This window comes from Gorilla gorilla, chromosome 6, assembly GCF_029281585.2.
Source record: "Gorilla gorilla gorilla isolate KB3781 chromosome 6, NHGRI_mGorGor1-v2.1_pri, whole genome shotgun sequence".
NCBI lineage: Eukaryota > Metazoa > Chordata > Mammalia > Primates > Hominidae > Gorilla > Gorilla gorilla.
In genome coordinates, this window is record NC_073230.2 from 125,854,950 (window position 1) to 125,880,004 (window position 25,055).

At 34.8% G+C, this 25,055-nt stretch overlaps 1 protein-coding gene across 1 annotated transcript in view; it reads left to right on the forward strand.

The window, feature by feature from the left end:
* Positions 1-25,055, forward strand: part of CAPZA2 (capping actin protein of muscle Z-line subunit alpha 2) — a 56,665-nt gene that overhangs the window by 24,534 nt on the left and 7,076 nt on the right. The window contains exons 2-8 of the mRNA XM_004046096.5: positions 1,080-1,143; positions 5,887-5,938; positions 11,674-11,737; positions 17,054-17,260; positions 19,141-19,220; positions 23,110-23,188; positions 24,943-25,014. Of these exons, the coding sequence (XP_004046144.1) occupies positions 1,080-1,143; positions 5,887-5,938; positions 11,674-11,737; positions 17,054-17,260; positions 19,141-19,220; positions 23,110-23,188; positions 24,943-25,014 (618 nt within the window). The remainder of the gene's footprint in view (positions 1-1,079; positions 1,144-5,886; positions 5,939-11,673; positions 11,738-17,053; positions 17,261-19,140; positions 19,221-23,109; positions 23,189-24,942; positions 25,015-25,055) is intronic.

A 25,055-nucleotide genomic window follows, 5' to 3' on the forward strand; every position in this document is an offset into this window, starting at 1 on the left:
TTTGAACTTAGACTTTTCCTTTCTCCTTTTTTTCTACATGTTTTACTAATTTGTGAGTTTTTAATCAAATATGTATGTCATTGTTCTTCATTTTATTTATGCCTAAATGCGTCTTGTCTTCACACATAGAAAATTTTGTGATTGATTTTTTTTTCACTTTAGTTTAGAAGAAATAAAATTTCTTATAAGAAATTGTTGGCCAGGTGTACTGGCTCACACCTGTAATCCCAGCACTTTGGGAGGCTGAGATGGGAGGATCCTTTGAACTCAGGAGTTCAAGACCAGCCTGGATAACATAGTGAGATCCCTTCTCTATCAAAAATACAAAAAATTATCCAGGTGTGGTGGCACGTGCCTGTAGTCCCAGCTGCTCAGGAGGCGGAGGTAGGAGGATGGCTTGAGCCCAGGAGGCAGGGGTTGCAGTGAGCCAAGATCACACCACTGCACTCCAGCCTGGTGACAGAGCAAGACCCTGCCTCCAAAAAATAAAATGAAATAAAATAGGCCAGATGTGGTGGCTCACACCTGTAATCCCAGCACTTCGGGAGACTGAGGCAGGCAGATTATTTGAGGTCAGGAGTTGAAGACCAGCTTGGCCAACATAGTGAAACCTCATCTCTACTAAAAATACAAAAAATTAGCTGGGCATGGCGGCACGCACCTGTAGTCCCAGCTACTTGGGAGGCCAAGGCAGGAGAATCACTTAAACCCAGGAGGCAGAAGTTGCAGTGAGCTGAGATTGTGCCACTGCACTCTAGCCTGCATAACAGAGTGAGACTCCATCTCAAAAAATAAAAAATTAAAGTTAAATAAAATAAGAAATTGTTTATCTGTAAGCAGCTTTGAATCTTTATTCATTCAGTATTGTATATTTTATCTACATTCAGTCTGTATGTTGTGATTATATTAAATATTGAAACAGTAGTGATCTTAAGGTGATTGAGTGAAAAAGTATCACTGTATTTAAAATCTTAAGCCATTTTCAGTAGAGCTTTGAAATAATATAATTTTGCATGTTTTGTGCTTATTTTAGCAGAAGCCTGTGATATGGAACATTTATATCTTTCTTTCTGTTTCAGGTGCGTATAGCAGCAAAATTCATCATTCATGCCCCTCCTGGAGAATTTAATGAGGTTTTTAATGGTGAGTGTTTGATTTATAACACTAGGCTTGATATATCAAGCCGTCTTTTTAAAAGAAAACCAAAATAATCAAAATAAGCTAAGGAGAGTATGCAGAAAAATCTGTGTTTTCTGAATTACAATGACAATATGTTAGTCTGGATTTTGTAATGGCTAGAATATAATGTATTTATTTATATATGATGATTCTGTTAGCAAATTAACCCTTTTAAAGCCTGAAATAAATTTTATTCATATCACTGACTAGAATATATCCTCATTCTGGGAAAGGAGAGTCTTTTTGGTAAATTGTTTTATTTAAGTAAAACTATAAACGCATATAGTAGATATTTCTTCAATAGAACTCTTAAATAGTTTAAAAAGACAACAGGCCAGGTGCAGTGGCTCACTCCTGTAATACCAGCACTTTGGGAAGATGAGGCAGGCAAGTCACTTGAGATCAGGAGTTCGAGACCAGCCTGGGCAGTATGGTGAAACCTTGTCTCTACCAAAAAAAAAAAAAAGCCAGGTGTGGTGGCATGCTCCTGTTTTGAGAGGCTGAGGTGGGGGAATCATTTGAGCTCAGGAGGTTGCAGAGAGCCGAGATCACACCCATTACACTCTAGCCTGGGCAACAGAGTGAGACCCTATCTCAAAAAAAGCAAAAACAAACAAACAAAAAAAAGTTTCATCATGACCATATATTTTTTGGAATTGTGAAAAGAATTTTTGTATTTCTTTTAAAGAAAATCCTATGAGATCGGTATGAATAGCCAAAAGAAAAAGGGAAAAAACATTTTCATCCTGCATAGAGCATGACAGCACATGTAAAAACAATTTGTTATTTAAATTATGTCTTGTAAATCACTTCACAGTATGTGTTCCTTTAAACTTCACTGGCAGACATTTTTATAATTATTCACCCATAGATCTGAAATTTAAACTGCTGTAAAGTCTCCTGGTTACTATAGACTGTAGCAATAGCTGCTCTTCAGCAGTAAGAACAACATGCCTGAAAGAAAAATGGCCTGTAGTGATCTCTTTATAAAACTTCTTAAGTAGTTAGAAGAATACATTACTTTCAAGTACTATCTATAAATGTGTTGTTGTTTCTTCTTCATATATATTTGAACTTCACCGTGTCTTAAAAGTGAATTTACACAGAGCTCTTCAGTTTCAGTTTTTTAAACATTCTACTCCATAGTAAACTAGTTAAATGTTTTTTAAGAAGTTTAATCGTTTTTTTTTCTTAGTATAAGATATAGGACTGGGCACTGTGGCTCACTCCTGTAATCCCAACACTTTGGGAGGCTGAGGCAGGAGGATTGCTTGAGGCCGGGTGTTTGCGACCAGCCTGGGCAACATAGTGAGACCCCCCTCCCCATCTCTACCAAAAAAAAAAAAAAAAGATATAATGGAATCTCACCTCAGAAAAGATTAGTTTTGAAAGTCAGAAAGTGAGGCAAAAGTTGTATAAAGTTAAAATTACCCTAGAAATCCCTGGGGTTATCCACAAACTACAATAATACATGATTTAGTGCATACAATTACATATGGCAGTTCTTATGCATTTTAAAATTTAACTACTGAGCTGTACTTAGAAGGCAGAATGGAAAATTGGCATTGTAAAAAAATCCAGAAATTAAAATCTGCTGTTTAATATAACTACAAAATCTCATGTAGTGAACTGGGGAGTTGGAGAGAATTCAGAAGTACTTTTACTTCCTGTAAGATTTCACTTCTTTTTTAATATTCAGCTTCTGTAACCTACATATACATTAATACATTTGATGGTTGGGGGATTAAAGAAGATAGTCTCTTCCTCCTTAGGGTCAAAAAGTGGCATGTAACTTAAATTGATAATGGTGAGACTGCACTAAAGTCAGTAGCTTCCCAATTACAATTCACAGAGCCAAGAATAAACAGAATTTTAAGAAAAATTTTCTACATACTTTTCTTACCTTGAGTTAAATGCCCTGAATATTTAATCAGGAAAGTCCTAAAAGAATGTATGCATCCTAGAAATTGCTTTCCTAAGTCTCATTTAAAATTGACATTGAGTTAATATATTCTCTGTTGAGTTGTAGTAAATTTGGGCATTTAGGATGAGCCTATTAAATAGGCCTGGGTAGAGGGTAAGCTATGGAATAGAAGTGGGGATATAGGATTTATCTAATAAATTTTAACTGAAAGAATATTTAAGAGTTAGATAAAAGGGTGGGCATGGTGGCTCATGCCTATAATGCCAGCGCTTTGGGAGGCCAAGCCCGGTGGATCACCTGAGATCAGGAGTTCAAAACCAGCCTGGCCAACATGGTGAAACCCTGTCTCTACTTAAAAAAAAAAAAAAAATATATATATATATATATATATATATATATACAAAAATTAGCAGGGTGTGGGTGGTGCATGCCTGGGAATCCCAGCTACTCAGGAGGCTGAGGCAGGAGAATTGCTCAAACCCAGGAGGCGGAGGTTGCATTGAGTCAAGATCACACCACTGCACTCCAGCCTGGGTGACAGAGTGAGACTCTGTCTCAAAAAAAAAAAAAAAAAAAAAAATAGTTAGAAAAGAATTAAATATTTGAAGGTAAATATAATATGAATGTGATTATTTTCTATTTTTATTGAAAACCACAGTGTCAGAATGATTCCAAAAAGAGCCACAAAATTTTAGAATTACAAAGTTAATAAAATCTTAACAGTTAGATGGTTCCCAAATGCTGTTTCCTAGGCTGACTGTGTTAGAATCATCGAAACATGGATTTCTGGTCTTCATTCTCAAACATCTCAAACATATAGTCATAGATCTGGACTAGGGCTCTGAAATCTACATTCCTTAAGTCTCCTGTCCTCCACCCTGTGGTTTATGTGTTGCCTGACTTGGAGCCACAGCCTGATTTCTTCTTTAAGAGAAATATTTTATTCAAATTATCCTCTTTTTATTTCTTCTACTCTTCTTATGATAAAAGCATGGATTTATTATTTTTTTCCAGAGTAGAGCTGACAAATAGATCATGTTTTTCAATCATTTACCCATTTGGAACTGGAATAGGCATACTGTCCATGCAATATCGCTGTTCATTATGTTTAAACTATTGATGGTAAATTTATCAAATAGAACTTCCCACTTTGTGGGATAAAAATAACAGTAATTATAAATTTCTCTATTTTTTAAAATAGTTTTTTAGGCAGAAGCATCCATTGTTTAAAATCAGTTAATTTCAAAATTAAAATAGTATTATTTCAGTGGTTAGCAAAGGATATTGTTTTTTGTTTGTTTGTTTGTTTTGAGACGGAGTCTCGCTCTGTTGCCCAGGATGGAGTGCAGTGGCGTGATCTCGGCTCACTGCAAGCTCCGCCTCCCGGGTTCACACCATTCTCCTGCCTCAGCCTCCCGAGTAGCTGGGACCCTAGGTGCCCGCCACCACGCCCGGCTAGTTTTTTGTATTTTTAGTAGAGACGGGGTTTCACCGTGTTAGCCAGGATGGTCTTGATCTCCTGACCTCGTGATCCACCCTCTTCGGCCTCCCAAAGTGCTGGGATTACAGGCATGAGCCACCACACCCGGCCAGGATATTGTTTTTTAAATAAGGACCTGTTGCTGAAAAGAGGTGAGGTATGTGAATAGGCAGTGGGGTTTTTCTTTTGAAATGGCTTTATTGTAAAAATGATTCATAGTCATTGTAAACTTTCCAAAGTACAAAAAAGAATCTAAACATCACAAAAAATTCTACCTTCCAGTTCCCTGTTGTTCAAATGAATTACTTCAAACATCTCTCAGCTAACAAGTATATTTAACAATACATAAATATGATAATATACATACTAAATTTTTCTCTTCCTGTTTATTATATTACAAATATATTTCCATGTTGGTAAATATAAGTGTACATTATTTTTCATGGCTGCCTAGTTTCACACTCTATGTAAGAATTATAGTCTTTTTACATTTAACCAGTTTCTTAATGGAAGATATTTAGGTTGTTTGTGTTATTTTCATCTAATGAAAAATTAGAATACATTGTATTATTTACTTTATAATTGCAACTAAGTAAAATAGCCAGGTGCTTAGGAAAAATAATGAAAGAAAATACAGTAAGACTAGAAAAGAATTCGGTTTTTTGGTGAGAGCCGTACGTGACTTTTTTCTTTTATGTTTTACAAAGTGCTTGGATTTTTTTCAATAAAAATGCTATTTTTGAAGTCACCTTCAAAAATAAGAATAATCCTAAATCTTTTCTGCAGACTTTAACATACCATATTTCCAGTGTAGCTCATCTCCCCTTTAGTTCCTTGGAGATACATTACGTATAGCAGGGGTGTCCAATCTTTTGGACACATTGGAAGAAGAAGAATTGTCTTGGGCCACACATAAAATACACTAACAATAGCTGATGAGCTTAAAAAAAAAACTCACGATGTTTTAGAGTTTACAAATTTGTGTTGGATTGCGTTCAGAGCTATCCTAGGCCATGGGTTGGACAAGCTTGGATTATAGTCTGCCTGCATTGACTGTTAAGGGTGTAAACAAGTATGTATTTCTGTTTCATTCCCCTTCATATTTACTAACCAAAACCTTTTTTTTTTTTTTTTTTTTTTAATACTATGGTGTGTGTTTGGTTATTTTGGTCATGAGTGATATTTTGATCTTGCTTGTGTTTGGGGTGGGAGGTGTTAATACATCACCAAAACAATCTGCATTCATTACATTCTTGAAACATATAACAATAATAATGTAGATAACATAATAATTGTTTTGCAGATGTTCGGTTACTGCTTAATAATGACAATCTTCTCAGGGAAGGAGCAGCCCAGTAAGTATTATTTATCATACTAACCTAACTAAAATGACATGGGAAAACGAGAGATGTTTTAAAAGTGTGTGGGGGTTTTTTGTGGGTTTTTTTGTTTTGTTTTGAGATGGAGTCTTACTCTGTCGTCCAGGCTGGAGTTCAGTGGTGCGATCTCGGCTCACTGCAGCCTCTGCCTCCTGGGTACAAGCGATTCTTCTGCCTCAGCCTCCCGAGTAGCTGGGACTACAGGCGCGCACCACCACGCCTGGCTAATTTTTGTATTTTTAGTAGAGATGGGGTTTTACCTTATTGGCCAGACTGGTCTTGAATTCCTGACCTCGTGATCCACCTTCCTCAGCCTCCCAGAGCTCTGGGATTACTGGCGTGAGCCACCACATCCGGCCTAAAAGTGTTTTTAAAGCACTAATCTCTGACATAGATATTTGCACATCAAGTTCAAATGTGTATGATTTTATATATCCTAGCCAGGGTAGGAGAAAAATATTTTTTATCACAGAAGGACTTAGAGGTACAACTATGACATGAAATTATTCACTGTGTGTCTAGCAGTGCCTTATACATTCAGTTAATACTGTATTTTGGCATTTGCAAAGTTGGAAGAAATTGTGGTTGCTACCATTTTTATGTAGATTTTGCATTTTCTTTTATGTTTGACCCTAATAGCTTTTGAGAGCTTTTAAAGTTGTGAGTTTATTTACTCATAAATGCGTAACGTAGTACCTGACACATACATGTACACTGAATTTTTGAGTGATTTAAAGAAGTAGGCAATTCTAAATCTTAATACATCGTCTTTGGACCAGTGACCCCAGCCATGACTTTTCGCAGCTATCCTGCAATTTCAGAGAAATAATTGATTCTCTCCCTACTTCTCCCAAAATAAGGTCTAGAGACTGTTACTTTAGGCTTACCGATTCTACTACTCATTTGAAAATGATGAAGTAGTGCATTCTTTCCTACAAAGAAAGTTTAGTATCCATCCAGTCAGCTACTTTTCATCCTAGTATAATACCCAATATGTAAAGTCCTGACTGATGGCTGGGTGCGGTGGCTCACGCCTGTAATCCCAGCACTTTGGGAGGCCGAGGCAGGCAGATTACGAGGTCAAGAGATTGAGACCATCCTGACCAACATGGTGAAATCCCGTCTCTACTAAAAATAGAAAAATTAGCTGAGCATGGTGGCACATTCCTGTAGTCCCAGCTACTTGGGAGGCTGAGGCAGGAGAATCACTTGAACCCAGGAGGCAGAGGTTGCAGCAAGCCGAGATGGCGCCACTGCACTCCAGCCTGGTGACAGAGCAAGACTCCGTCTCAAAAAAAAAAAAAAAAAAAAAAAAAAATCTGACGGAAAATTTCTCTGATTTTATTGTTAGAACATTTGAAGCCTTTAAAAAATAAAAAATGGCCTTTATGAAGGTAGAGGTTCAACAGACTTATGGGCATATCTGCTTTTGCTTGTGATTAAAATTTCTGTTATTTATAGCAGTTTTTTAATTGTGGAAAAATACACATAAAACATACTATTTTACCCATTAAGTGTACAGATCAGTGGCTTTAAAACATTTATATTGTTATGTAATCATAGCCACCATCCATTTTCAGTACTTTTTTCATCTTTTTAAGCTGATACTTGAAAGCCCCAGGCAACCATCATTCAACTACCTATGAATTTGACAACCTAGGTACCTCTTATAAGTAGAATCGTATAGTATTTGCCTTTTGTGACTGGTCTATTTTACTTAGCCTAATATCTTCAAAGTTTATCCATATTGTAGCATGTGTCAGAATTTCCTTCCTTTTTAGGCCTAATAATATTCTATTGTATCTGTATAGCACATTTTGTTTATCCATTTATCTTCCAATGGACACTTGAGTTGCTTCCACCCATTAATTATATTAAAGTGCTTCATAGGAATCAGTGTAGTTTATCCTTTTGGTTTTAGTTAACAATTTATGAGTAAATGACCACTTGCTCCTAAATATTTTAAAGCTTATTGAAACTTTTTATATATTAAAGTAAAATTAATTTTCTTTATAATAATATAAAACATGTTGACAAAAGTCTTATGGATGCAAAGGAAACATACAGCGTTTTTGAACAATACTTTCAAAGTAAGCTTTTCCTTTGTGTTCTCTATGTTAAATAAGTTGTGGGTTGTTTCATGTGGTGCAAAAATGAGTGGATTTTTTTTAAGTCAAGAAATGAGAAACTTGGTAAGTCAGAGTACTATTCATATTTATATAAATAGCATGAAATAGTTATACATTTGACTTAAGATACGTGAAAGTATGGGACTTTTATTTGTCCAAAGAATTATTGATCTGTTAATGATTGTTAGATTTAATTTAAATAAATTATATTTGTTGTAAGAGAAATTTGAAGATGAGCTACATTTCTCTTTTATTATAAACCAAATTTCTGGAACAGCTGTGATCCACACTTCATGTGCATTGTAACAGGAAATACATGATATTCTGATCTTTTAAGTAAACGAGTATTTGAGGACATCGGTAATTGTGATAAAATATGATGCTTATAGTATGACCCTCAGAAAAAACTCATCAAAACCTTTACTAGAAACTTCAGATTTTCTTTGCATGTAGTTATAATCTCAGTGAATGTTTGCTTACTAGTAAAAAAAAAAATAGTTTGATTGACTTCAGTAGTATGCAATTTCTCAAAACTCTCCATTTGAGTTCATGTTGTAGACATCTCTGGGTGTCTGTGAAGTACAGAATATATACTGTAAGTCACTGATTGACTTGACTTTAGAATGCTATTACTCTGGTTCACAGTGTCCTCTATGAAATAATTTCTGAGCAAAAGTAGTGTTACCCTGTTTTTCATCCCACTTAGTTCTGAATTACTTTTGTCCTCAAAAGATAATAATTTGTTACCTATCATTGAGGCCATCCAAAACTACGTAACAAAAGCTTAGAAGGCATTATAAAAACATTTAGAATGTGTTCCAGTGGCAGTTTCACTAGGGTAAGTGTATAGCTATAGACTGTTTCTTTTTCACTTGCACTTTTTGATGTTGAATTTCTTTTATACAAATACATCTTTCCCACATATATGTATGTTTCCTCCTTTCCTCCACCTTTGCCTTGTTGCTTTATCTCCTTTTTTTTTCTTTGCCCTTTACCTTTTTTGTAGTGGGGAAAACATGACAATTATTCTTTAGAGTGGTTGTAATGGGACATATTTACAAAAAGGTACCAACTCAGTATGTTTCAGAGCAAAATTAGGCATACTGAAGAGTTGGTATTGTCGAGTCAGGAACACTTTGAAACATCCAGAAATAGCTTTTTATTCAACAGACATTGCCAGACTTTGCTGTGATGATGAGATAAATAAGCCTTTTAGGGATTTTCCAGTGGAGAGTCAGACATGTTTAATATCAGACCAAGTGAAACGAAATACAATAGAGACATGTGAAAGGGCTTTATAACCCAAAGGAAGAAATTTTAAATTTCTATTTAGAGGTGGTTTTTGAGCTGTTTTAAATGAACAGGATTTTAATAGTAAGAAAAATGATGTGGCTAAACTGAGGGAAGAGCATGGAGAAAAGTATAAGATACAACTTGATGGAAAGGGTATAAAAATCTAAATACAGTAACAGGTGACTTAGAAATTGATTGGGCCACAGAATTCTGCAAGAGCAGGGAGAACATTGTTTTTACCGTGTCTACTAGAATGCTTAGCTTATAGTAATAAGAGCTCAGTAAGTATTTGCATAGATGGAGGGGTGGATGAATGAATGATGAGTGGGTGCATGAAGTGAGTTTTATGACCTGAAGACACTGGAATTTATCTGGTCCAAACTACTGTTTTTATATCTATAAAGTAAGTGAGGTGGCCTGTACTGGTTAATGATACGGTTGAAGCAAAATTTGGATATTATCACTCCTAGATGAGTACCTTTTCCACTGTACTGTGTAATTGTCACCATTTAACTTATTTTGAGCCTTTAAGATAAAATTTTAACCTATTTCATATTATTTGTCTCCTTTTCAGATTTCCTATTTTTCCTTTATCCCCTCCTCCCAAGTTAGAGGTGGATGGCGTTTTATATTATGGGCAATAAAAGGCTTTCAGTCCAGCCTGGGCCCAAATTACTGTTTAAACTTATTTAAATATGACCTTACTGGAAAATGAATCCAAAATTCTAAGTGACTTAGTTTTAAACATACTTTTGGGATAAATCATTTAAGGATTAATAATGCCCTGGCTGTATTGAGTTTATTCTTAAGAAAATTACAGTTTTCGTGAATTAGGAAAATGAGAAGTGAATAGCTTCTTTTTTCTTTCTCACCCTTGTACACTTCTGTATTCAATGTCATCTTTTTAGAGCATGCAGTATCAAGAATTTGACAGCTAATAATTTAATTCTACTTTGCTATTTTTACATTTACTAGTCTCCTATTAACTCATCAATAATGCTTTGTTCAACCAGGCTTTCCTTGCTAGAGGAGACTCAGGAGCTAATACCTGAAAATTCAGTGGACGCCTGGCCATCCCGAATAATCTGGAAGTTTCCAAGTAGATTAGAGATATATTTCTGAGTTTGGAAATTCTCAGTATCCTTTCTGTTAAGTGACAGTGATTTCCCAGATTTTAGATTTAATTTAAAAATACAATTTTTAGATAATATTTTATACTCTTGAGAATTTTTTCTATACATATATATGGTAATGTATTATTCTTTACTCTTATGGAGTAGATAGAGAGTAGCTTTATTCTTGGATCCATCTCGTCACCATTTCCTAGCTCACACTCTGTGGTTTTTAACCTTAGCAACTGCCTAACTGCTTTTTGTGGCTCTCGTTGCTCCACTGCCCAATTCATCATCTACACTGCTGCCAAATTAATCTTCTTTAGAAGTACTTCTGTGTTCTCCTTTCTCAAAAAGCTTCTGTAACTCTGCTCTGTCTCCCAAATAAAGTAATTATTCCATCATTCAGAGCCTTTCAGTTCATTTCAGTAAATATAACTGAACACCCGCTATGTGCCAGGCATTGAGCTTGGTGCTTTCTGTGATGTTGGACCTAACTTATTTTCTCAGGCATTTTGCTCATACGGTCACTCTGTTCTTTTCTGCCCATCCCTCCAATTTCCATAAACCAGAGCCTATCCAGTTTTTCAATCGGTTTTTCAGTATCACAGTTATTAAGAAATTACCCCAATTCTCTTCTCTTCTCACTGTTGCCTCAACAGAATGTAATCTTTTTTTTTTTTAAAGCATTCTTTGCAGTGTTTCATTGGTAATTCTCTTACTGTGCTTCATACTTTGTGTTATGGTTATGTTTATCCATTTTCTCTTTTATTCACCTGTAGGTCTTTGATCAGAGAATGTATCTAAGTATTCTTTGCATCTCTTACAGCACCTAGTCTGTTTCCTGGTATACTAAATATATACTTGAATAATTGGATGCATCTCTTATCAGTAACTAACCTTTATTTTCAGGGTCTTGAATGAAAAGGCCAGTTATATTTACTGATTTAATTTTATTTTGCTAAACATTGAAAGCTGGACATCATTGTTCAGTTTTTAAAATAGGCATGTCGTTATTTGTAGTTAGTATAAGTTCAGTAATGGAGAATTACAATATTGTTTATTTTGCAGTGTGCAATGTAGGAGGAGACTTTATTGATGGGTGAATTTTTTGACCATTGTTTTTAAAAAACATTAAATATATAATTTTAAGTAATTGCCATTTTCTTTTTTTTAGTGCATTTGCACAGTATAACTTGGACCAGTTTACTCCAGTAAAAATTGAAGGTTATGAAGATCAGGTATGTTTCATATAAACACAGTAGCTAGCTATTCTTTGTTTTGTTTATAACCGTTAAGGTATCCTGCAAGAGCTATGAAGTGGTATGCTGCAAGATAAAAAATTATTCATATTTTAATCATAACCACTTACGGGCAAAGTAATTGAAGTTTTACTTTCTTTTGGTGATACCAGTAATACTATTAGCAGAAAGTCCCTTTTAGAAATACTCAGATGTAATTCATTTAAGATTTTAGTAAATGATTACTATAAATCTACTTTCTTATTTTTTTTCTGGGAAAAAAAAATCAATCCCATATTAATCCAAAGTCTAGAATATATGTGTAGTAGATTTATATCATAATTTGGTTGCTCTGGAATTCTGTAGTTCTTCATGTGAGTAATTTAGCATTTAGTGATTATTAAATCTCTTCTTTCCAAACTACAAGTTAGATTTGTTAAGCTAAGAAAAGCCACAAAAGGTCACTAGCTTTTTTTTTTTTTGATTTAGAGTTTCTAATAAATAGTGATTATATGAATGCATTTCATGCTTGCATGAAGGACAGCTTATGTAAAACACTATGAAGAAGAACTGGTAGGTAGAACATAAGCGAAAGTGGTTAAGAAAGAACATAAGAGAAAGTTCTTAGTGGCTAATCATGTCAAAGCTTTTATTTGGCATTAGTCGTTATGTAATATGTAGTCATAGTTACGGGGGACAAGCAAAGACTAGGCTAGAAGGTGACTTGTAACTGAAGGGAAATTTTAAGCTTATTTATAGATATGTGTGTGTATATACAAAGCTATGTAGAGTGTCATTGTATTAATCTGCAAAATTTATTTTATCTCTGGGAAGATTTGGGTTTTTTTTTTTGCTTTTTCTTTACTACTATAAATAATGCCATATTAAACATCTTTGTACCTCTTATATTAACAATTTTTTTGGGATAAATTGCTATAAGAAAATTTGCTGTGTCTTTTAAAAATGTTAGATAGCCTCCAAAGTCACTTTATGAACCTAGCGTAATTTTAATATTAAATATTTAAAACTAAAAAGATAAAACAAAAAAGGTAAACAGTATACTAACTTCACATGGACTATAGATTTTAAAACTTTAAGTAAGATACTAACAAATAGGATTTAGAGATATATCCAAAGAATAATATACCAAAACTGAATAGAATTTTTACAGAAATGCAAAAATGGTTCCATGTAAGACAGATTGGTCTTACATATTAATAAATCAAAGAGAAAAATCTTATGATGTATCAATACACAGTAAAAAGAGATATGAGAAATTCAGTAGCCATCTTCTCATTAAAAATAAAAATTCTAGTAAAATAGAGAATCGAAGAAAACCTCTTATAAATATGAAACACTTTAACAAAAATTAATAGTAAATGTCATAAACTAAAACATTAAAATAATTTTAGTTAAAATGTAAAATTAGCTAGGTATGCCTGCTTATCAGCATTATCATTTATCATAAATGGAGATGTAGCAAATAAGACAAAAACATGAGAACTTGTAAAATTTGGAAAAGAAAACTTATTTGTGACATGATTTATATATTTAGGAATACCAAGAGATTCTAATAATATAACTCCCAACCAAAAAAGAAAAGCTATTAGAATTAATAAAAGAATTTGGGGAGATGTCTGAATTTAAGGTAAGGATACAAAACTCATTAGTTGTCCTTTATTACAGCAAGTAAGGACCTGAAACTAGAAATGGTGGGGGTCAGAGTGGGCCAGGGAATTCAATTTAAAATGATGGTAAAAGTTACAGATTAGGAATAAGCTTCATCAAAAAAAGGCATATGATTATGAAGAAAATAGTGATGGTCTTCTCAAGCAACAAAAGCAAAAACTGACACATGGGATATAATTAAAGAGCTTCTGCACAGCAAAGGATACTATCAACAGAGTAAACAGACAACCTACAGAATGGGAGACAAATTTTGCAAATTATGCCTCTGACAAAGGTTTAAATCCAGCATCTATAAAGAACTTAAATTTAAAAGATAAAAACAACCCCATTAAAAAGTGGGCAAAGGATATGAACAGACACTTTTCCAAAGCAGACATACTTGAGGCCAAACAAGCATATGAGAAAAAAAGATCACCATCACTGATAATTAGAAAAATGCAAATCAGAACCACAATGAGATACCATTTCAAACCAATCAGAATGGCTATTACTAGAAAGTCAAAAAATAACAGATGCTTGTGAGGTTACGGAGCAAAAGGAATGCTTATACACTGTTGGTGGGAGTGTATATTCAACTATTGTAGAAGACAGTGTGACGATTCCTCAGAGATCTAAAAACAGAATTACCATTTGACCCAGCAATCCCATTACTGGTTATATACCCAAAGGAACAGAAATCATTCTATTATAAAGAAACATGCTCACATATGTTCATTACAGCACTATTCACAATAGCAAAGACATGGAATCAATCTAAATATCAGTGATGATAGACTAGGTGAAGAAAATGTGGCATATATACACCATAGAATACTATGCAGCCATGAAAAAGAACAAGCTTTATGTCCTTTGCAAGAACATGGATGGAGCTGAAGGCCATTATTCTTAGCAGACTAATAAAATATCTTAGCAGAAAATCAAATATCACATGTTCTCACTTATTAGTGGGAGATAATGATGAGAACACATGACACATAGAGGGGAACAAAACACACTGGGACCTATCAGAGGGTGAAGGGTGGGAGGAGGGAGAGGATCAGGAAAAATAACTAATGGGTACTAGGCTTAATACCTGGGTGATGAAATAATCTGTGCAACACCCTCATGACACAGGTTTACCTATATAATAAACCTGCACATGTACCCCTGAACTTTAAGAAAGAAAATAGTGATACTCTTCTTGAAACACATAAAACAGGATCTGACCAATGGAAAGGTGCTCTACATTCCATTCTTAGATAGAAAATTAAATTATTTTAAAAGTAATGTATGGATTTGATGAAATTTGAATTAGAATCCTGATCAGTTTTTTTTAAATTGGTCAATATTTTCATAAAGTTTATGTGGGAAAAAAACATGCTTGAAATAACCAAGAAATATATGTGTGTGTGTATATATATATATATGAAAAAACCATTAAGCACAATGAGGGAGAATTGCCTTACCAGATAGTACAAGTTGTTTTACAGCCAATGTTAAGTCAATGTGGTGGTGTATGGAATAGACAAAAAATCATTAGAGCAGCATGGAGAACCAGAATTTAGTCTCAGAATATATGAAAAATTTTATACAGATATTGGCATAACTGGTTTCTATAAGAAGAAAATTAAGTTGGACCTCTGTCATACACAGTATACAGAAATAGATTTCAGGTGGTTTTAAAATGTGAAAAGTGACTAACATTTTAGAAGAAAATCTGAGTCTACATGTGCAATACAGGGCTAGGGAGAGCATCTTAAATAACACTGGATACCCAGGAAGTATAAAAGATGGACATTTTACTATAAATGTTTTTAACTGTAGAATGAAACCTATCTTAAAGAACTCTTATAAATTGATAAGAAAAAGACACCAGATAAAAATATTTTAATATATTTGCTCACAGAAGAGCAAATGACCCACAAATGTGAAGAGCCATACTTAGTTTTATCAGTAGTCAGTGGAATTAAAATGATATATTTTCTACCATCAGACTAAAAAAAGAGCTATAATGCCTATCATTGGTGGTAATATGGATGGAAACATACTCTCATATATGTGTAGAAATTTGGATTGTCACAGGAGTATATATTAAAAATTATAATACCTGCTGTCCCACCACTGCTTGGGAATTTATTCAATAGAAATAAAAGGATCCAATGGAAATAAAAACATCAGTATGTTAAAATATATGTACAGCAATACTCATTTCACCTTTTTTGTTGTTGTTATTGAGTCAGGGTCCTGCTCTGTCACCCAGGCTGGAGTGCAGTGACACAATCACAGCTCACTGCAGCCTCAATCTCCTGGGCTGAGTAGCTGGGACTACAGGCGCATGCCACCACGACTGACTAATTTTAAAAAATTTTTTTGTAGAGATGAGGTCTTACTATGTTGCCCGGGCTGGTCTCAACCTCCTGAGCTGAAGCTATCCTGCCCCCTTGGCCTCCCAAAGCACTAGGATTACAGGCATGAGCTACCACACCCAGTCTTATTTCACCATTTTTAATGTGTTCCTCCTTTCCCCGAAAAAGGAAACAGCCCAGAAATAAAGAGATGGCACATCAGTAGTGGATTGGCAGACTAAATTATGTTATGATCACATCATGGGACATTATGCAGCCATTTAAAAGAATGGTGAGAAATATATCACTTGACTTTGAGGGATTTCCATAGGATGTTTATATTGAAAGAAGCCAGATGCAGAGAAGAGAGTGTGTGTGTGTGTGTGTGTGTGTGTGTACGTACACACACACATTTTCATTGCATTCTTATAAAATAATGACCAGTTGCTTCTCGGCCTTTTGGCTAAGATCAAGTGTAGTAAAATAATGACCAAAAAATTCTGTGTGTATGCAAATATAGACATGTGTATATCTTTATCTGTAAGATTTTATGACTATGAAAAAAAATTTAGAAAGGTATATCCTGTGTTGTTAGCATGATATATATCAGAGGGATGGATAAGTCCCGACATAGCTAAGGAGTCAAAGACTGGAAGAATTACAAGAGAAGGAAAAGGGGAAATTTTTTAAATAAAGCACAAAATATCAGATTATACATTATGCATTGTGGATGTATAATTTAAATTTATGTAAATGAAGTATGTTTTTAAATATTTGGAAGTCAATTAAAATCAGTTGTCAATGTAGTTTTTAAGAAGCAAGAAACAGATACATCAAAGTAGGTAAGACTGTGGGCCCAGAGGCAAGGTGGGGGACACACCGAAGAGGATTTGCACCAGACCAAAGCCATTCAGGTAACCACCCTGATTGGAGGTTCTCACAAGTTCTGTAGTTTTGAGGAACTGGAGTCTGATATCAGACATTGTAAACTGTTAGAGTTCTCAAAGCAGAAAACCCACCAAACCCACTTGAACAGTGTTTTTAGAGGTTGCATTTTTTTTCACCAGTAGCTGGAAGTTATATTGGGAGAAAATCTGATCTGCACTGGATGAGAGTAATGTCATTGTCTGTATATTCAACTCATTTGAAGTGTTAATAGTCGTACCATATGGTTAAAATATATGCTTGGAGTAGGATTGTTTTATAGTTTTAAGGAAGAAGCTTAAATGAGTGTAATTATGATGTATCAATACTGAAATGCTGTTTTTTTTTTTTTTTTTCTAAATTCATTCCATCATCGAAGGTATTGATAACAGAACATGGCGACTTGGGAAATGGAAAGTTTTTGGATCCAAAGAACAGAATCTGTTTTAAATTTGATCACTTAAGGAAGGAGGCAACTGATCCAAGACCCTGTGAAGTAGAAAATGCAGTTGAATCATGGAGAACTTCAGTAGAAACTGCTCTGAGAGCTTACGTAAAAGAACATTACCCGAATGGAGTCTGCACTGTAAGTCATCAGTAGCAGCTTTGTGTGTGTGTTTTGTGTAAATGTGAGTCTTTAGCGTCTCTTAAAATTTACAGTAACTTACAGAATTGACATTGTATAATTTGTCATTTTTTTCCTTAAATATTTCTAAGAATGTTTACTATTTTTTCAAGAAATTCTGGATCATAAATAGATATACTAGGATGGCTTAAAATAGAGAAATGGTTGTACCTTGATTTAAATCCATGTAGAAATTCTAATACATTGATTAAAGGAGCATGATGTGGTGAGATTCTGTAATCTTATGTTCATGACTCGTCTCAGTTTAGATCAAACTTATTTTTATTAAGTCACAGAAATCTTAGAACAAATAAAATTACTTGGAAGTAAAATTATGTGTTTCTGTATTTTACAGTTACATTTCTTGTGTTTTTTGTGTGGTTCTTTCGTAGGTTCAACCTATTTTTATATTTTCAAGAAATATATGGCTGGGCACAGTGGCTCACGCCTGTAATCCCAGCACTTTGGGAGGCTGAGGCAGGTGGATCACCTGAGATCAGGAGTTCGAGACCTGCCTGGCCAACATGGTGAAACCCTGTCTCTACTTAAAAAAAAAAAAAAAAATACAACAATTAGCCGGACGTGGTAGCACGTGCCTGTAGTCCCAGCTACTCGGGAGGCTGAGGCAGAATTGCTTGAACCCAGGAGGCAGAGGTTGCAGTGAGCCGAGATTGCGCCACTCCACTCCAGCCCAGTCAACAGAGTGAGACTCTGTCTCAAAAAAAAAAAAAAAAGAGAAAAAAAACAAATACAAAATATGGTAGTAGGAATACATTTCTTTTTAAAAAATTTCATAATATTATTTGTACCCTGACAGGCTTTTTTAGCACCCCCAGTTTGTGCTTCAGTGGTCTTTTCCATTGCCAGAGTGATCTTTTGAAATGCAAATCAGGTCATTAAAATTCCCTGCTTGAAATCCTTCAGAGATTTCCCATTGCCTGGACTTAAAAGTCCAGGCTTTTGAAGGTGGCTTAAAGGCCCTGTGACCACGTGGCCTCTGCTTACCCCTCCAACCTAACTCTACCATATATCCTAGTTTATACCTGCTTTCTCAACGTAATTATTAATATCACCAGTAGGATACCCCATTTCTTTCTTGGAAATTTCCTGGTTAGGACAAAAATTCATATGGTCTGCTTAAGTAGCTAGCTCTCTAATTATTTGAGAAATATTGCAACATAACCTCAAATATCTTATATATTACTTGAATTATAACTTGTTCATCAGGATTATTTTGGAGGAATAACGAGAGTTAAGGGAGTACTTGTTAGAGAGTTCTCATTTGTTCTAGAGGATTGAAAGGCACAAATTAATTATTACTTTTAAAGCAGTAGGCAAGAGGTGAAATAGCATTGTGATACATCACAGGCATTCTCTTAACGACCTTTCTCACTTATAAGTAAGTTAATTTATTCCAGTACTTTTAAGTGACTAAAGAAACAGCAGCCCCTAAGATTGTGAAGTGAACAAAGGTGATAATCACAAGCTAGGTCCAGTTTTCACTTGCATGGAAAAAGCTAGATTAGCATCTGTATGTTTAAAATAAATTATCTACTTATGAAAGTAGATTATCTAGAATGTTCGTGAATATTTCAGAGTACAATTAATTTTAATGAATTGTATTTTATTTAGTGTCCCCTTTTGTGGTCCACTAATAATTTGATTAGGCATAAATATTTGAGAACATGTTTTTCTAGCTACTATATTGGAATGATGGCCTACTTTGTATTTTATGTGTTCTTGTCAAAGTACTGTACAATTTGCAGTATTTTATAGATTTTTAAAGTCGGACATTCCATGGCCCTAAATTCATTCTTATGCTTATTTTCTTTGCCAATAAGGTGTATGGCAAAAAAATAGATGGACAGCAAACCATTATTGCATGCATAGAAAGCCATCAGTTCCAAGCAAAAAACTTTTGGTAAGTTACAATTTTGGATATTGGGGAGTTTTGGCATTGTTTTAAGTCTTTGTAGTTCTTGCTTTAGTGATTTGGGCTATACCTTGTTTGTTTATGATTAAGAACAATTTAGAGATGGTATAAACTTTTAGCCTTTTGATATAAGGAAGGTAAAGTTGCTCAACAGCCTAATCACTAAAGGTAGTGGTAAATCTGTTGACAGTCAGTGGAAAGAGTATGGGACTAGCAAACAGCATCCTGAGGGAGCATGTGTGCCTGCGAGAACACCAGTTGGCAATCCATATGCTCATTCTGTGAAGGGGCTGTTCCTGAATGAAACTTATGTGGAGGAGAACAAAGATAATTATAGAGCAAAAAATGATACTACTTTTGTGAACTTTGTGACTCTGAAGTAGAGGATTGCTTTGTACTTGGTTAGCCAATGTGAGGAAATAATGACATGTTTTATACAATGAGGAAGATTACATTCATGCCTTGTAATTTTGTGTACAAATAATTCCATTATTCCTTATAAACTTCAAGCCCTCAGGAGCACTGATTTACCATACTGGTCTTGGACCTTTGACAAGTTGTTGGTCATTTTTATTCTTAGACAAGACTGTTTCTGAGTACCTGTTATAAAATTGAGGTTCTTTAAGACTTTACAAGTCCATAATTGAATGAAATCTTTACGTTTATCCCTGTTTTACATGCTGAGGTCACCAGAATAAGTATGATCATAATATTTACCTTTTAGTATATTAGCCTTTGACTTACTAGCCAAGTTGGTTGGTGGTGCTATTAAGGGTAAAGTAACAGGTAACCCCTGTGGGCCAGTTGGGTTCATGGCCCAAGGTTGCTCCACTGCTTAGCCATCTCAGAAATAAATGCAGGGTTGCAAGGTTAACCAAGAATATTTGGAGGAATGCAGATCCATCATCACTGAAGGAAAATCAATGCCATATGTGAATGTATGCCTTAATGACTAGCCACAGTTCCCTAAAGGTTCTGTCATATAGAGTTACTTTTATGGACTTAATATTAAGTGTAGTTTCTCTATGTTGGGTCTAAAATCTTGTAGCATTAATCTAGAATCCTGAAACAATCAATATTTATAAAATTATTACTAATTTATGTTATTTATGCCAGGAAACACATAATAAAATCAATCTTGTTGAGATGGAACTACTATTAGAAGAAAATTCTTTTTACTACGTTCTTCTTTATAATACATTGAAGATGTTATAATAAGTTTACTAATTTGTCTTTTTAAAATCTAATTCCTTTGAGCTTTAACATATATAAAATGAAGAAAGTGTCTGTCCTTGAGTTTTATTTTCTGTTTAGAGACAGAGTCTTGCTGTGTTGCCCAGGCTGGTCTCAAATTCCAGGGCTCAAGTGATCCTCCTGCCTCCGGCTCCCAAGTAGCTGGAACTACAGGTTCACATGGTGCCCAACTTGTCATTGAATTTTCTATTCTCACTATTTCACTTTACAAGGGTAATTTTTCCTAAGCCATCACTATGAGCATTGTATCACTTAAGTTAATGGCTTTCACTTTCTGGGAAAAAATGTATTTTATATGCTTTGATATGATTTTTCCAAAGTGATAATATCATGGCACAATAGTCTTAGTAAAATCTAAGTAGTTAATACAAAGAACTATACTTCAAGCCAGGCATCTGTAATCCCAGCACTTTTGGAGACCAAGGTAGGAGGATGGCCAGAGGCCAGGAGTTCAAGAAACCTGGGCAACATAGTACGACCCCATCTCTAGGAAAAAAAAAAAAAATTAGCCAGGCATGGTGGTGCGTGCCTATAGTCCTAGCTACTTGGGAGGCTGAGGCAAGAGGATCTCTTGAGCCCAAGAGTTCAAGCCTGCAGTGAGCTATAATCACGCCACTGCACTTCAGTCTGGGTGACAAAGCAAGACCCTATCTCTAGAAGAAAAAAAAAAAGAAATATACTTCAGTTCATCTAAAATATAGGTAGAGTAAAAATCAGAAGCAACTAGTCTTAGATGTTTCTTAGATTTCAGTAGAGACCTTCTCTTCTTTGTCTCTACCATTTCTCCAGGATCTAGCAGTATTAGGGGCTTAATATAAATGTTTGTTGAGTGAATACATATTTGTAATTACAGAGTTAATAAACGAGAGGGGCAGAATATAATTAAAGGCTAGGACATATTGGCCATTTACTCTACTAATAAAAGAGTACTATCTACTCAGTGTCATTTACTGTTACTATAGTAATTAATGCCTTTGGAAGAATCTTTTGAAATAGTTCTCAAATTGGTACCACTACTTGGTTTGGAATTATTTTTTTTTCTTTTCATGATCAATGGTTATATAAATGTATATTGTCCTAGTCAGTATTTTGTATATGCTAAGGACTCACTAGTTGGCTTGGCACTAATACCTCAATAAAAGGAATACTTCTTTTGGAATCATGAAACAAAAGTGAATAAACCTCCAAGTTATTTTTCCAACCAACCTTCTTTGAAAAATCTTGGATGAGTCACTCAAATCAAGACATGTTATAAAATTGTCTGTTACTTTGTAGAACATATACATTGTTCTAATAATAATTTTCAAATATTCAGTGTAACTGTAAGTATGAGAATACAGGTTGAATATCTCTTATCCAAAATGCTTGGGACCAGAAGTCTTTTGGATTTCAAATTTTTAAATATTTACATCATACTTACCAGTTTAACATCCCTAATTCAAAAATTCAAAATTCAGAATGCTCCAATAATTGTTTCCTTTGAGCATCATGTCAGTGCTCAAAAAGTTGCAGATTTTGAAGCATTTCAGATTTTTGAATTAGGAAGACTCAACTTGTACTGTCATTCTATAGACTTTATGATTGGGTAGACTACATGAGTATTGAACCCAGAAATCATTGTCTAGCAAAAGCCAGTATAGTGATTAATTACCCTGTGACTATTATATAATGTTCAAAAAAGCTAACATATTAGAATGTCCTTAGCGTGCAGAGAGCAAACAGAGACAAAAAGAAAAGTTACCCTGAAAAGTTTGTCAGAAAAATAGAATATCAGAAGCTAAACTACTCATCCAGAATTTTGTCAAAAAAGAAAAATAAGATAAAATTCACTAGTAGACAAAAAGTAGTAACATACCAGTTTGTAATTTCTCAGTTTCAAACTGTGAATATGTATTTGTATACCAAAAATCATTTCAGGAGTAGAGAAGGAGGATATGCCTTTTATGTGGAGACTTTAAACATAAAATTGGAAAACTAAAAAAAAGAACTCATGTTAATAAGTATAGTCCTTTATTTCCAGATATCAAAACCTCCTTAAGAGTGTTGTATAACATTTACTAGTCATTCTTTTTAAATTGTATGGTACTTTGTATCATTCAGTAGATGTTAAACTACACTGAGTGTATTTATAAAAGCCCCTGTTAATCTAAACATTTATTCCATTTGTTTTGGAAATCTAAGTGATTTGATTGAAGAAGTAGCTTAAAATTTACCTCCACAGTAGCTTATGACTTAGTTTTGTATTGGTTTTTGTTTTGTTTTGTTTTTTTAAGGCTAGTCAAGTGGAGATGGAACAAAGAAACCTGTAACTGATTGTGATCAATTAGTGGCAAACAGCACTGCACACACACCAGCCTGAATTGTATTTTAAGCCTTAGCTTTAGAATTCTGGCATTAAATCCATTATGTAAGTTCTTTCTTATCAGTAGGGTGAAAATTAAATATGTATCATATGTATCATAACCTTTTGATTATTTTTGACTATTTCAGTGATTAAAAATTTAATGTCCAGTATTCATCCCCCACACTCTCTCATACTGTAGCATGAAATATAATCTGAAACTTAAAATTGATTCAAATTATTTTCCCTACCTTATTTACAGCTGCTGTTTTTATTTTTAAGGAATGGTCGTTGGAGGTCAGAATGGAAGTTTACAATCACTCCTTCAACCACTCAAGTGGTTGGCATCTTGAAAATTCAGGTATGAAAAAGAATTTGTTTACTGATCTTTAGATGATTCTGAACAGAGAAACAACTAATTCCTAAGTTTACATTTTCATAGTATATCATATACATTTCTTTTTCAGGTCTTTGTTTTGGGGTAATGGGAAAAACAATAGTGCTGTTTTAAATCTTTTAAATAACCTGGCAGTTTATTCCCTAGTCATCAAAAATCTGCAAGGATAGCTGACAGATTATAAAACACAGCTAAAATTAGATGCTGCCATTTGGTCTGCTCTTCAGATACAATTTGTTCATGCAGGCGTCTTCTGAGTTTGAGTTGTGTACTTCTCTCCTCTGAATTGGGTGGAGTGGGGTGAAGTATCATATTAATATATGCATGTGTGTAGTTGTATACATATATTGTATGCATGTATTAACATGTGTATGTATTGGCTGAGCGCGGTGGCTTACGCCTGTTATCCCGACACTTTGGGAGGCCGAGGTGGGTGGATCACAAGGTCAGGAGATCAAGACCATCCTGGCTAACACAGTGAAACCCCATCTCTACTAAAAATACAAAAAATTACACGTGCCTGTAGTCCCAGCTACTCAGGAGGCTGAGGCAGGAGAATCGCTTGAACCCGGGAGGCAGAGGTTGCAGTGAGCCGAGATTGCGCCACTGCACTCCAGCCTGGGCGACAGAGCAAGACTCCGTCTCAAAAAAAAAAAAAAAAGCATACGTGATTGTTTGAAGATTTAGTTAATATGGCTAAAAGGGTTAGGACAGACAGACACCAAGTACTCGATGAATGGTAGTCATTATTGTCAGCATTATTCTTCCTTCACTTAGGCCTCAGTGGCGCTTACCTGGATAATTACAGCAGTTTTAAAATGGTGCCCCTTGTAGGACCAAAGCTTATTGAGAGCAAGGATTGTCTGATTCACAGTACAATCTTCAGCATTTAGCATAGTACCATATGACTGTTATTTTGTTGAATTGGTGGACTCTTTGACATTCACACTGCCATCAAAAAGACAGTTTTTTAAATTTAAATGTGGATATGTTACTTGACTATGTAAGACCATTTAGTAGTACACTCTCATCTGCCAGATAGTCCAGACATATTTGCATGACATACAAGGCCCAGAGTTGACTGGTTTGTTACCTGTATATATTTCTACAGCTATTACTCTCCCCAACTTCACATACCTCTAGTCCTCTCTGAAATACACTGAAGCCTTTTTTAACCCTCAGAAAGAATCTAGAGTACGGCTAACATACTTTATACATACCTTTACCATGTTGTGCTGAAATACGAGATCAGGGACTGTGTCTTTTTAAAAGCCATATACCCCTCAGTACCTTATGTAGCAGCAGTGTTTATAGCACTCATTCAATGTTTGTTGAGTAAATTCATGTCTGAGTTTGGGGAATTAAATGGTTGGTGGAAATATACAAAAGAGGAACAGGGTTGGGAAGGAATATTGTGAGCTCAGATTTGGACATCTTGGTTTTAGGTACCAGTAGAATGAATGACTGTGAGGCAAAAATGTCCAGCAGTCAGGTCAATAGAAGGCTTGCCTGAATAACTACAGGAATATCTCTAACTAGTCTCCTCACTAGGCTGAGGGCAGGAAGAGTCTTGCTGGAGTTCAAAAGTTTTGGGGCTCAGCAGAGAAGTCTAGACTAGAGCTGAAATATGTAGTCAGTCTGCATTGATATGCTTGTTGATGCAATAAGGTTCTTGATGATTCCTGTAATGTGGTTTCTGTAATTTCTTTTTCTAATAGGTTCATTATTATGAAGATGGTAATGTTCAGCTAGTGAGTCATAAAGATATACAAGATTCCCTAACAGTGTCTGTAAGTAATTAATTCCACAATAAAATTTAACCTAATACTTC